Source organism: Galeopterus variegatus, unplaced genomic scaffold, assembly GCF_000696425.1.
Source record: "Galeopterus variegatus unplaced genomic scaffold, G_variegatus-3.0.2 Scaffold913, whole genome shotgun sequence".
Taxonomy (NCBI): domain Eukaryota; kingdom Metazoa; phylum Chordata; class Mammalia; order Dermoptera; family Cynocephalidae; genus Galeopterus; species Galeopterus variegatus.
In genome coordinates, this window is record NW_007727024.1 from 8,439 (window position 1) to 19,614 (window position 11,176).

Below are 11,176 nucleotides of genomic sequence, written 5' to 3' on the forward strand. Positions count from 1 at the left end.
TCTACAACACTGAGAAATTAAGCAACACACTTCTCTATAACCTATTAGTCAAAGAGGAAGTTGCAGAGAAAATTAGAAAATATTTTGAACTGAATGAAAATAAAAATACAATATGTCAGAATTTGTAGGATATATGTAAAGAGATGTTCTAATGGAAATTTATAGCATTAAGTGCTTATATCAGAAATGAAGAAACATCTCAGGGTGATAATTAAAGTTTCCACCTCAGTAAGTTTGGAAAAGCAAAATACACTCAGAGCAAGCAGAAATAAGTAAATACAAACAAGAACTAAATGAAACTCCAAGCAGAAAAGCAATAGAGAAAAATTAGTGAGTGCAACCAACAGCTAATTCTTTGAAAGATGGCTAGAATTGATAAACCTTTAGCCAGAATAACCATGAAATAGGGAAAAGACATATTACCAATATCACGAAAAATGAGACATCATTATAGATCCCACAGATATTAACAGCAACCACATGCTCATCAGTTTGACACTTCAGATGAAATTAAGCAATTCCTAGAAGGCACAAACTACCAAAACTCATTCAAGAAGAAATAAAGAAAATGAATAGTCCTATTCCAAATAAATAAATTTAATGCATAGCTTAAAACCTTTCAAAAAAGAAAACTCCAAGCCTGGATAATTTCACTGTTGAATTATGCCAAACATTTAAAAACAAAATAGTATCAATTCTATGCAATCTCTTTCAGAAAGTAGAAGAGGAGAATTTCCCAACTTATCATTACCCTAATACCAAAACCATAGAACATACAAGAAATCAATATCCCTCATGAACACAAACATACAAATCCTCAACAAAATATTCACAAATAGAAATAAGAACATGTGAAAGGAATAATACACCATGAACATTTGTTCATTCTACTACTGTAAGGTTGCTTCATTATTCAAAAATGAATCGATGTAATCCACAATATTAATAGTTTCAAGAAGCATAAGTCAAAACAATATAAAAAGGTATACAAGTCTCATTTTCTCTCCTGTCTACCTTTGCCTCATTCCTTCCTAAGTCCACACAAAAAGGTAACCACTTTATCATTCGACAGTTTTATTATGTATATACAATCAAATATGAAAATCTGTTTTCCCTTTCATTTCATTACATAAAGGGTACTGTATACAATCTTCTGGGCCTTGTCAAATTGCTTTACCTATTTGCTTATATAAATTTACACCATATGAGCAATGTTTGAGAGTGCCTGTTTTCCTGTGCTGATCACAACAGACTGTGTGATCTGTCTTTTGGATTTTTCCTAGTCGGGCAGGTTTTTTTAAAAGCCATTTCAGCATAGTTTTTTCCTCTTCTTAGGAATGAGGTTACATCATTTTAAAAATATGTTTAAAAAGTTGTTTACATTTCCTTTCCTGTGAATAGTCTATTTACATCCTTTATACATTTTTAAATTATTGACATTTTTCTTCATTAGTTTCTTTGAAATCTTGATATATTATTAATTTATGTAATATAAGTTGCAAATACGCTTTGTTTGCCTCGACTTTTAGCCTGCAGAAATTAGTCAGTAGGTAAATATATGAATCTTCTCTGGCCACTTGATTTTATGGCCACAAGTCATTGCTATGGTTAAACTCATTAGCCAAAGGTCACTAGAAACATACCTGTAGCCAAACAGGGGGAGTCTGCGCAAGAAGAACGGGACTTATCACAAGTTTGGGCTTGTTCTGGGTATTAGAAAGTAGTGAAGGTTGGAAGCTGTCACACAATGGGGGAAATTTGTTGATTATTTCTATTTTTAACCAGGAGGGAAAAAGAAAAGAGCAAGGCTAGAGATGTCACTGGAAAAATAAAAGCAGCAGTCACTCAGGTTAGTCAGAAGAGAGAGTTGTATAGTTATTAGTGTGCTCTGTGCATGAGAATGTCCTAGCTGTGCGGCCCCGCAGGGGTGAGTGTGGGTCAGAGGCATCTCTGCTGGGTCACTGTGCTCCTGGAGTCCATTTGCCAAGGACTCCCATCTTCATGTTTCCAAAGTAAAGTCATCAGTCATTTTGAGTGCAGGGACTTGTGCAGTGAAAATGTATGGTCCCTGATGCCATTTGACTGGATAATTACTAAAGTTGAGCAAATAAGGTATTTTTCCTCATTAGATGCTGCAGAACTTTTCTCATTTTCAAAGTCTGTGATTCTGTAAATTGTGAGTCAGAGCTCAAGCTAGTGAAAATCCATGAAGAATAGGAGTTTACAGATGTACATGTGAAACAAAAATACATGAGCGTTTTCTCAGGGAAGCACAGCTGATGGTCTCCATCCTGTGTGGCCAGTTTGCTGAGTGCTTTCAGACCCACTGGGAAGACCTGTCACCGGGTAGCTGCTCAAGCTCCCAAGAATGGGAGTGTGGTCTCTGTGGGAGGTCTCTGAGGGAGGTCTCTGTATAAAATCTCTCTGTCAGAGGTCTTTGGGGAAGGTCTCGTGAGATCTTTCCATGTAGGTCTCTGCCAGCTCTATGTTATCTCTGTCAGAGATCTCTGTGTAATGTGGCATCTGTGGATGTCTCTTTCGGAGGCCTCTGTGGGAGTCTGTAAGTTGGGTCTCTCACAGTTGTATCTCTGTCAGAGGTCTTGGTCAGAGGTCTCTGTGGAGGTCTCTCAGTTGGGTCTCTGAGGTTTCTGTGGAGATCTCTCAGCTGGGTCTCTGTCAGAGGTATCTTCCAGTGGTCTTTGGGGGTCTCTGTCAGAGGTATCTTCCAGTGGTCTTTGGGGGTCTCTGTCAGAGTTCTCTGTCACTTATCTCTGGGGGGGTCTCTGTCAGAGGTATCTGGGGGTTCTCGGAAGTCTCTGGGGGTCTCTCTCACAGATCTCGGGATCTCTGTCAGGTCTCTAGGGGGGTCTCTATCAGAGTTCTCTGGGGATCTCTGTCACAGGTCTCTGGGGGTGTCTGCCAGACTACAGGCCTGGCCCTGTACTTGGTCCTGGCCCTGCTGTTGCCACAGGGTTGCCCTTGAGGCCACCTGGGTTATAGTGCGACATGACCCTGCTGCAGGTGAGCCTGTGGTACCTGCTTCCCTCCACCAGTGCCAGTATGTTCCTCATCCAAACTGACTGGCATGAGCACAGTGCCATCCCCTGTCATCTGCCCAGCAACCATTCCCACACATGACTGTTCTCCATGGAGTGAGGCCTGCTTGGCTCAAGTGATGACCCAGAGAAGTGGCACACCCTTGCACTGTTCTGGGCCCAGGAAGAGGCAACAGCGCTGGTACTGAGGGACAGCCAAGAACAATGACCCTGGCCCAGATGCAGCCCAGTCCCTCTGGACAGGTCACTCCAGCCCTTTGCGGGCACAGTTCCATCTGCTAGCCTGAAAGCCAGGGGCATTCGCTCTGACCCCAGGCCAGCCCCTGCACCCTGTAAGTCCCCACCTGTCCCTTGGGTGCAGTACTGCATCCTGTGCACATGTTGTGATCACCAGACTGTGAGTGATGCAAGTCACCAGCACTGGCTGTCCTCCATTGCCAGTGTCTCCTTTCAAGGATGCCAGGGACAGGGTGAGCTCTCAGGTGGACCATTGGGAAATGGTCAACCATGGCCTGGCACTCTGCTTCTGAGCTGAAGGTGACCTCCCCAGGCCTGTGACCTGGGAGCTCAAGCAAGGGCCCTGGGGTGCACAGGGTGAGTGTGGCCCCTACGTGTCCCTTCCAGGCCTGTGGATGGGTTGGAACTTGTCCAGTGATGATGCCCCTATGCCACACACTTCCTTCCTTGGGTCTGAGCTATGAAGCTCTTACCCCACATCCTACCATCCGTCCTCCGTGTCCCACCATCAGATGTGAGTGCACACACGGTCACATCCAGAGGGCACAGCAGGTGGCCTGTGCGGGGGTTGATGCAGATGCTGCCAGAGTCCCATCCTCCCACTGCTCGGGGGGGGGAGGGTGACATGCTGTGGCATGTCACTGGGCTGAACTGAGAGGGGTCAGGAGGGCCCTCCTGCATCCCCAACATCATGGGAGAGAGATGCCCTGAGCAGGCGGGTCTGTCCCCCTGAGAGGCATGATCTGGGTGACCTGGGAGGTCCAAGGGTGCATTTCTCCCACTGGACTTAGGGCCGGCACTGCCCCCCCAGACTTCCCAAGCCCACTGTGATGAGTGAGGCTACTGGGCTCTGACATTCCCAGGCAAGGGGAATTGGTCACCAAGGCCTCTGTCGACCTGTCCCCTACAGCACACCAAGTTCAAGGTTGAGGGAAGCAGGGAAGATGGTGAGCCCCAATCTGAATGGAATTTTCACAGGGCTGCTCATCCTGACAAGTGCTGAAGGCTTTCTGTAATGGCTGCATCATGACGATGAGGTGCGGGGAGGGACTGTGGGGTGAGACTGGGTCGGCAAGGCCGTGGTCAACCTCCCTCATCCCGTCCCTTCTAGAAGCCACACTCAGGAAGAGCTGACCCCTTCCCTATGCCCCGCATGGCAAAGACAGAGCCACTACCTCGGAGGAGGAAAAACATATATTAAGAAACAATGCATATCTTGGTAGGGAGAAGCCATTAGTACACAGAGCACATGCCCACCTGGGTGAGAACAGATTTTCTCTGCATGTGCTGAGATTCTTCTGGGGGAAAAGTTTTCCCTCTAGGAAAGGGGTGAGAAGCATGATCTGGGTGACCAGATGAGATGCCTCTTCGAAGAAGACAGTGCCTGGGGTGATGGACAGGGTGGCCAGAGGCTGTCACCACCTCTGTCCTATGCTGGCAGGGACTGGCTGGGGACACATGCTTCCTGGGTGGTGAGGCCCAATTGCTGTCCCTGTCTCTGATCTGCCTGTTCTTGACAGGATGGCTGTGGCCCGCAGGGGTGGCGTGGCGATTGCAGGCCATATCTTTCATCTCTATTCTTTGCTCTGGGTAGGAACGACCCCTGGGGTAGCAGGAATGCCCTCCCACTGGGGCCTGGAGGTTCACTTCATGCCTATTTATCTCAGAGGGACCATGTCCATGCCGAAGCTGCAACCTGTCCACCAGCATCTGCTCAATACTTGTAATGATTGCGTGGGCTTCGGCCATGCTGTCCACAGATGATCTGCTTGGATCTGGTCCCTGGCTCCAGGCTGTGGCTGACGTGGGCCTTCCCTTTTGCAGGGGATCGTCCTGTCCTTTGCCTTTTTTATTGGGATTAAGACACTGCAGAAAGAGCCAGATCCTGTGCCTGAATTGGCTTTCTGGAGATGCCTGTCCCTTCTCTGGTGGGAGCTGGGAGGACTGGCTCCTTAAGGACGCTACCGATTCCCTGTCCTGGGCAGGCTGGCTGAGCCCTGCAGCCCTGTGTTCACGTGCTCCTTGTGTGGGCCTCCTGTGGCCCTCACTCCTGTCAATAGGGCCAAGCCTCTTGCTCTGCTTCTCCAATAGGTTCTGGAATCTGGGGCTCCTAGGTTTCTCCTGCCCCTGGCTGCTCCGTCCCCTCCACGAGACGTCACGTGGCCCTTGGGAGGCTAATGCATCGTTGCTGGATGTGCTCTTGAAGCCAGACAGAGATGCCTGAGAAGAACAGATGTCTGGAGCGTGGAGCACCCCAGTGGCGGAGTCTTGAAGGAGGACACCGGTCACACACTTGTGAGTCCCCTTCTCTGACTCGGCCTCCACCCTGCACTCAAACTCACCAGCAATCCGTGCAGTAAGGTGTGGCTCTCCTGGTGCCTGAGTAGTGGAAATTCTAGAGGATGGCACACTTTTACCAGTCCCCAGAGACCCTGAACTCCTCAGAATGACATTATCAGTCTGGGTATTTGCCATCACACCCACTCCCAACGTGACTCCCCAAGCAGGGGGCTTCTCCGCAGCCGCTGCCGCCTTTCTGGTCTCTTCGGCCCTTGGACACTGGGCTCCTACGTTGCTCTGCAGCATTGCTGCGCTGTGGCTCATGTTTCCTGAGGCCCTGCTTGCACTCTCCTCTTGTGGCTCACTGCTGAACATTGCTGGACTTGGATTCAGCTCTAGGCTGCCTCTCCCAGCCCCCAGCACATTTGCACTGTGCCAGGTTGTGCCCATGACATTGCATGTGAGGGGCTGAGAAAGCCACCTGCCGTTCTGTCCAGTCAGAGGGGCCACTGAGTGCCCACATTTGTCACTAGATGGGGTCTCTGTCTGGTACACAGACCTCTGGGCTTCCTTCCACGCAGGTGAGGGGTTAGGATGAGGACTACTTACAGTGGAAACTGAAGTGAAGAGGACTACTTACAGTGGAAACTGAAGTGTGTGTTGTCACCTTCCCTCCTGGATATTTCTGAGGAGGTTCTCCCAAGAAATTGGCAACCTCGGCTGTTGAGTTGGCCCCAAATTCCCTGGTAGTCGAGGAGGAAGAGGTGGACTGTGGAAGAGACAAGGGTTGAGCCTCATTTAACTTCAGATTTATGGGTTCAGGGTCCTGGAGATCTGGACTCCACCTGTTCTTCACCAGAATCCTTCTAATATGTGTGTCTAATGCCTGCTGAGTGTCCGGACTGAGGAAGGAAAGGTCCTGGGAAGTGTCCACGCGGGACGCCTCACCCTTTGAGGAAGCTGGATTTCTGGGTTGTGTGTGGGTGTCAGACTTGGAAAAAGCATGACTGGCAGCAAGCCTGGATTGACACACACTCCCAGGGATTGTGCCTTCATTGATCTCCCCCAACTTCCTGCCCAAGTGGACTTTCGGTGTTTCTTGTAGATGCTGCTTGTCTGCGGCCCTGAGTAAGTAGTTTCCTGAGTCACACTCCTGGGACCTCATCAAGTCACTTTCTGATGACTCCTTATTGACCTCCACAACCTTCACTGAGGTGCTTCCTGAATCCTTGGATGGGTCTTCTAAGATCCTATCCTGATCTTGGCCTGGATTCTTGCTTGGGTCTTTGTCTAGTTTGAACTTTCCTGTGCCCTTTTTACAGAATCTTCCAGAGCTCCTGGACTCCATCTTCTGTGCATTCTGGCTGCTTTCATCCACAAATCGAGAATGCTTGAAGGGCCCATGCTTGATTTTTGCCTGACACTGATATTTCATTGGTGAGAATTCACCTTGAGGCCTTGTCAGTTGCCCAAGACCATAGGGGTGTTCATCTTTGATGAACGTGCCTTGTGGCTGCAGTGGCTCTTGGAGATAAGGGCTGGTAGAATCCCCAGGAAGGATGGAGGCGAGTTTGTGATTCTGGGGAAGGTTGGGAGAGTGTTGGCTGAAGCCTTCCTGAGATTCTCTGAACACAGAGGGTAAATCCCTAGTCTGTTTCAGTCGCTTCTGTGAGGGCCATTCCAGATGCTGATGGCTAGTTCGGATGAAAGATGGTGACTCCTTCTGGGATGTAGGACATGATGTTCTACTGGTCCTAGTCAGAGGTGGAGAACAACGTAATGGATTTGGGAGAGAGGATGGGGGATGGGCCCGTGTCTGGACCTGAGTCAGAGGTGAGCGCCAGTTTTGAGACAGGAGTTGGAGTTGGGCCACATGGTGGGGCAAGGGCTTGGCCTGGGAAAGGTGAGAAGGTACTGTAGCCTGAGCTTGAGCTGGACAAGAATCAGAGAATCTATTGAATAAAACAGTTACTGAGGAAGAAGGTTGTGAGGAATGCTTTCGAGAGACCCAGGCAGTAGCCATCAGGGACTCACTGTGCAGAGAAGAAAGGCCCCAGAAGAACTGGCTGCATTTCTGCTGTAAATGGTCCTTCGAGATCCTGGGATAAGAGAGCTCCTGAGGGCTGGGCAGTTGCTCTGGTTTGCCTTTCAGGCTCCAGAAGGATTCTGGGCTCTGTTGGTTGAGAAATGACCTGACCTTTTCATTTTCCTTCCACATCTTCCGTTCTGCCCTCTTGGTGATTAGTGTCTCCAGCAGATTTTGAACATCGGGGTTGATGAAAGAGGGGTTGATGAAAGAGGGGTCACCAGCCTCTATCTGCCTGGGTGTGGGGTCTCCCTGGAACAAGGCCTTTGCTGGGTGGTGGGAAAGATGCTCTTGCTGGGATTGGCCATGTGAGGAGGTGGGGAAGAACAAGGCCTTGGCAGTCGCCTGCCACAAGGATAGGAATGACATGGTACGGTCAAGGCCTGAAGTGCCTGGTGTGATTCTCTTCCACTCAGGCTGGTCTTCTTGAGGTTCTGCTGACAGGATGGAGGCCACAGACAGAGGGCGCTCAGACAGAGGAGCTGGCGCAGCCAGTGCGGACGCAGTGACCGGAGCAGCATCTTCCACATGCACCCCGCGTGGCTGATGGTCTTTAGCAGGTGCTGGTTTACACACCTTAACCAGGGGATCAGGGAGCTCCTCCAGGTAGCTGCAGGAGACAGGAGGTGCACACTGCAGCCAAGAGCAGATGGGCCAGGAGCCAGGTATGGTCATCGCCCTGCCCAGCCCACATGCTGACTTCACAAAGCTCCTGCCACCCCTTCCCCAGGGCTTTAGTCACGTCCCATCCACTTCTGTGGACTCCCCTCCCAGGTCAGCCACAGGCCCTGGAATCACATGATAGGCCCTAGTAGGAAGGAGGACATGAGAGAAAAGGGGAAATTTCCTCACCTTCGCAGAAGCGAGATCAGTCCCCGAACCTCCCTCAGTTTCTCCAGGCAATCTCTATAGGCTGAAATCAGGAGACCGGGTTATGGTGAAGGGAGGGGCCTGGGGATCTTACAAGAGGCTGGGTGGAATGTCCCTTTATGAGAGACCATGGGAAACTAGACCATAGAGTCCCAGCATCAGTGTCCAAGGCTGTGTGATCCTGGGCAGGGACAGCAAGGTGCACGGATGGGTAGCACTTTGTCATTTACAAAGCACTTCCACATCCAGCGCCCCATGGTCCTCACCACTGCCCTCTGGGGGAGGAAGGACAGGGTCCTCCCAAAGAGGAATCAGCCTTAGCAAAGTTAAACAGCATGTCCATAGTGGACCGGGAGGTCCCACCTCCATCCAGGCAGTATTGGCCCATTACCCAACCCCCACACCCCCACCCCTGCTGGACAACAGCCCTTCCCTGGCCCGCTGTGGCTTCATTCCCAGTGCAGAACCTGAGCAGTACCCCAGGTTTGATCCCCATCCCAGGAGCTTCCCTCTCGGGCCTCTGCAACGACATCCTCATAGACGTGGCCCTTATTACTCAGGGACCGGCAAAGTCATCGGGCAGAAGGACAGAGCCTCACCTATCAGAGCACGCCTCTGCCTGCTCCTGCTCCTCTTCATCTCCACCTGATGCTGAGAGACAAGAAGGAACAAGAACGAGGGGCTGGGATCCGAGTCTCACTCTCCTCCTCCCAGACAAGCCTTCAGTGCTCATGAACAACACGACTTGGTACATGTGGCTGATGGAGCTCTGAGCTCTTCTCTTGGCTTCACTCATTTTTAAAGTGGATAAAAATATTTCCTGTTTTCCTTCTTTGAAACACAGAGAGGGACTTTCTAAGTGAGATCCACTGTGGATGTCCTCAGTTTCTCTGCTCTGGAAACCCACAGGCTAGACGTGCACCTGAGTTGTAGGGTAGGAGTCACCTCCAGCCTCTGATGGGAGACTGTTAGGGACTCAGCCAGGCCCTCAGATGAGCCTAACATGGAGGCAAGGCTTGGCCCAAGATGCCCGCCACAGGCAGGGACTGATGCGCCAGTGCTCAGGGCCTGTCCTCCCACAGTGACCTCAGCTCTCTCAGCAATCCTGTCTTTGGCCACTGAGTCTCAGCCTTTGACCTTGCCCTGGCCCCTCCAGCTCAGCTGCACAGCTGGTCTGAGCGCTTCAGATAGAAATCCTAGTGCCTGCTCTTACCCCTGCCCCGTCTGTCCCTAGAAGGGCGCTGTTCTATTCTTTCCTGAGATCTCCCATCTTAGGAGTCTCTCTTGGCGGGAGCACTCCTGCGCTCCCAGCGCCACACTCTCCCGAGTGCGCCATGGGCTCGGCCTGTGTGTCTCAGCTTTTGACCTTGCCCTGGCCCCTCCAGCTCAGCTGCACAGCTGGTCTGAGCACTTCAGATAGAAATCCTAGTGCCTGCTCTTACCCCTGCCCCATCTGTCCCTAGAAGGGCGCTGTTCTATTCTTTCCTGAGATCTCCCATCTTAGGAGTCTCTCTAGTTGATTTGGAAAAGCAGAAATAGCAATAGGAAGAAAAGAGAGAATCACTTTCTGTTGGGTCTGGGCAGAAGGCTGTTTACCTTCCTCATGCTCCCCTTTTTCCTAGGCGGTGGTAAGGATGGATCATTCAGGAAACAGGGGAGTATCAGGTAATAGAACCCCAACCCACCCAGGAAGGCAAAGATGATATCAAATATCCAGGAAGTGAAGCCAGGGCTCAGCCATGTGGCAATAACGCTATTCAGAGGGGAGAGAAGATTCTCCATCTTCTGAATTGCACTGTTGCTCTCAGGCAACTAAGCCCTGGGAGTCCCTGGGGGACTAGTCCCCAGACCTGCATCACAGAGCTGTGGCCTCATCACAAAGGGTGGGGTAGGGGCAAAAAGAGGAGGAGGCTGAACCACAGCCCTCCCCCCTCCAGCAGGTCCCTACACCCTCCTGGGCCTTCTAGATACCTCCTTTCAACTCCACCTGCTCGACCTGTCACAGAGATATTTTCATGAATTTTCTCTTCTTTCCTCCTGGGGCCCAGATAGTACCTACTTCCATTTATCCCTTGGAGATCTTGGCTTGAGCCCACCAATTTTTTAAAAAAACCAAGCTCCTATCTGCATTTCGATGAGGCATCTTTACTAGCAACTTCCTAGTGCACCGCTTTTCACCAGAGCAGTCTGTGCACTGATCAGCCACCGTTTCTGAAGATGCATGCATCTCAACTCTGCTTTATGTTTGATCAAGTTTTTCCTCCTGCATCTTCCCAGTAGTTCTGCTATGTCTTACTCATATGTCTTAGTTCACTCAGGCTACTATAACAAATACCAGAAACAGGGTGGCTTATAAACAACAAAAGTTTATTTCTTAGAGTTCTTGGGGCTGATAAGTCCAACATCAAGGCTCCTGCAGTTTTGATGTCTGGCTAGGGCTCACTTTCCGGTTCATAGATGGCTGACCTTTCACGGTGTCCTCACATGGCTGAAGGGACAAGGAAGCTCTCTCAGGCGTCTCTTATGAGGGTTAATCCCATTCATGAGGGCTTTGCCCAAAAAAAAACATGTTCAGTTTCAAGCAACACAGAGGTACTTTGAGATGCTGTGGACCTAGGCATACATTTTCCAGGGAAGGCCTGGTTAT

At 50.2% G+C, this 11,176-nt stretch overlaps 1 protein-coding gene across 1 annotated transcript; it reads right to left on the reverse strand.

Annotated features, from left to right (window-relative positions):
* Positions 1 to 4,526: 4,526 nt before the first annotated feature.
* On the reverse strand, positions 4,527 to 8,334 carry SPATA31E1 (SPATA31 subfamily E, member 1). Its single transcript, XM_008573403.1, has 2 exons — positions 6,241 to 8,334; positions 4,527 to 6,143 (listed from the first exon to the last, which is right to left on the reverse strand). The coding sequence occupies exons 1-2, from the start codon at positions 8,332 to 8,334 to the stop codon at positions 4,527 to 4,529; spliced, it is 3,711 nt and encodes a 1,236-aa protein (XP_008571625.1).
* Positions 8,335 to 11,176: the final 2,842 nt, after the last annotated feature.

Bases quoted from the DNA above. Each gene is read 5' to 3' on its own strand.
- SPATA31E1 (XM_008573403.1), bottom strand. From the start codon at position 8,334: ATGACCATACCTGGCTCCTGGCCCATCTGCTCTTGGCTGCAGTGTGCA. The intron at 6,144-6,240 runs GTGACAACACAC...CCTGCGTGGAAG, and splicing joins AGAAATATCCAGGAGGGAAG to GAAGCCCAGAGGTCTGTGTA.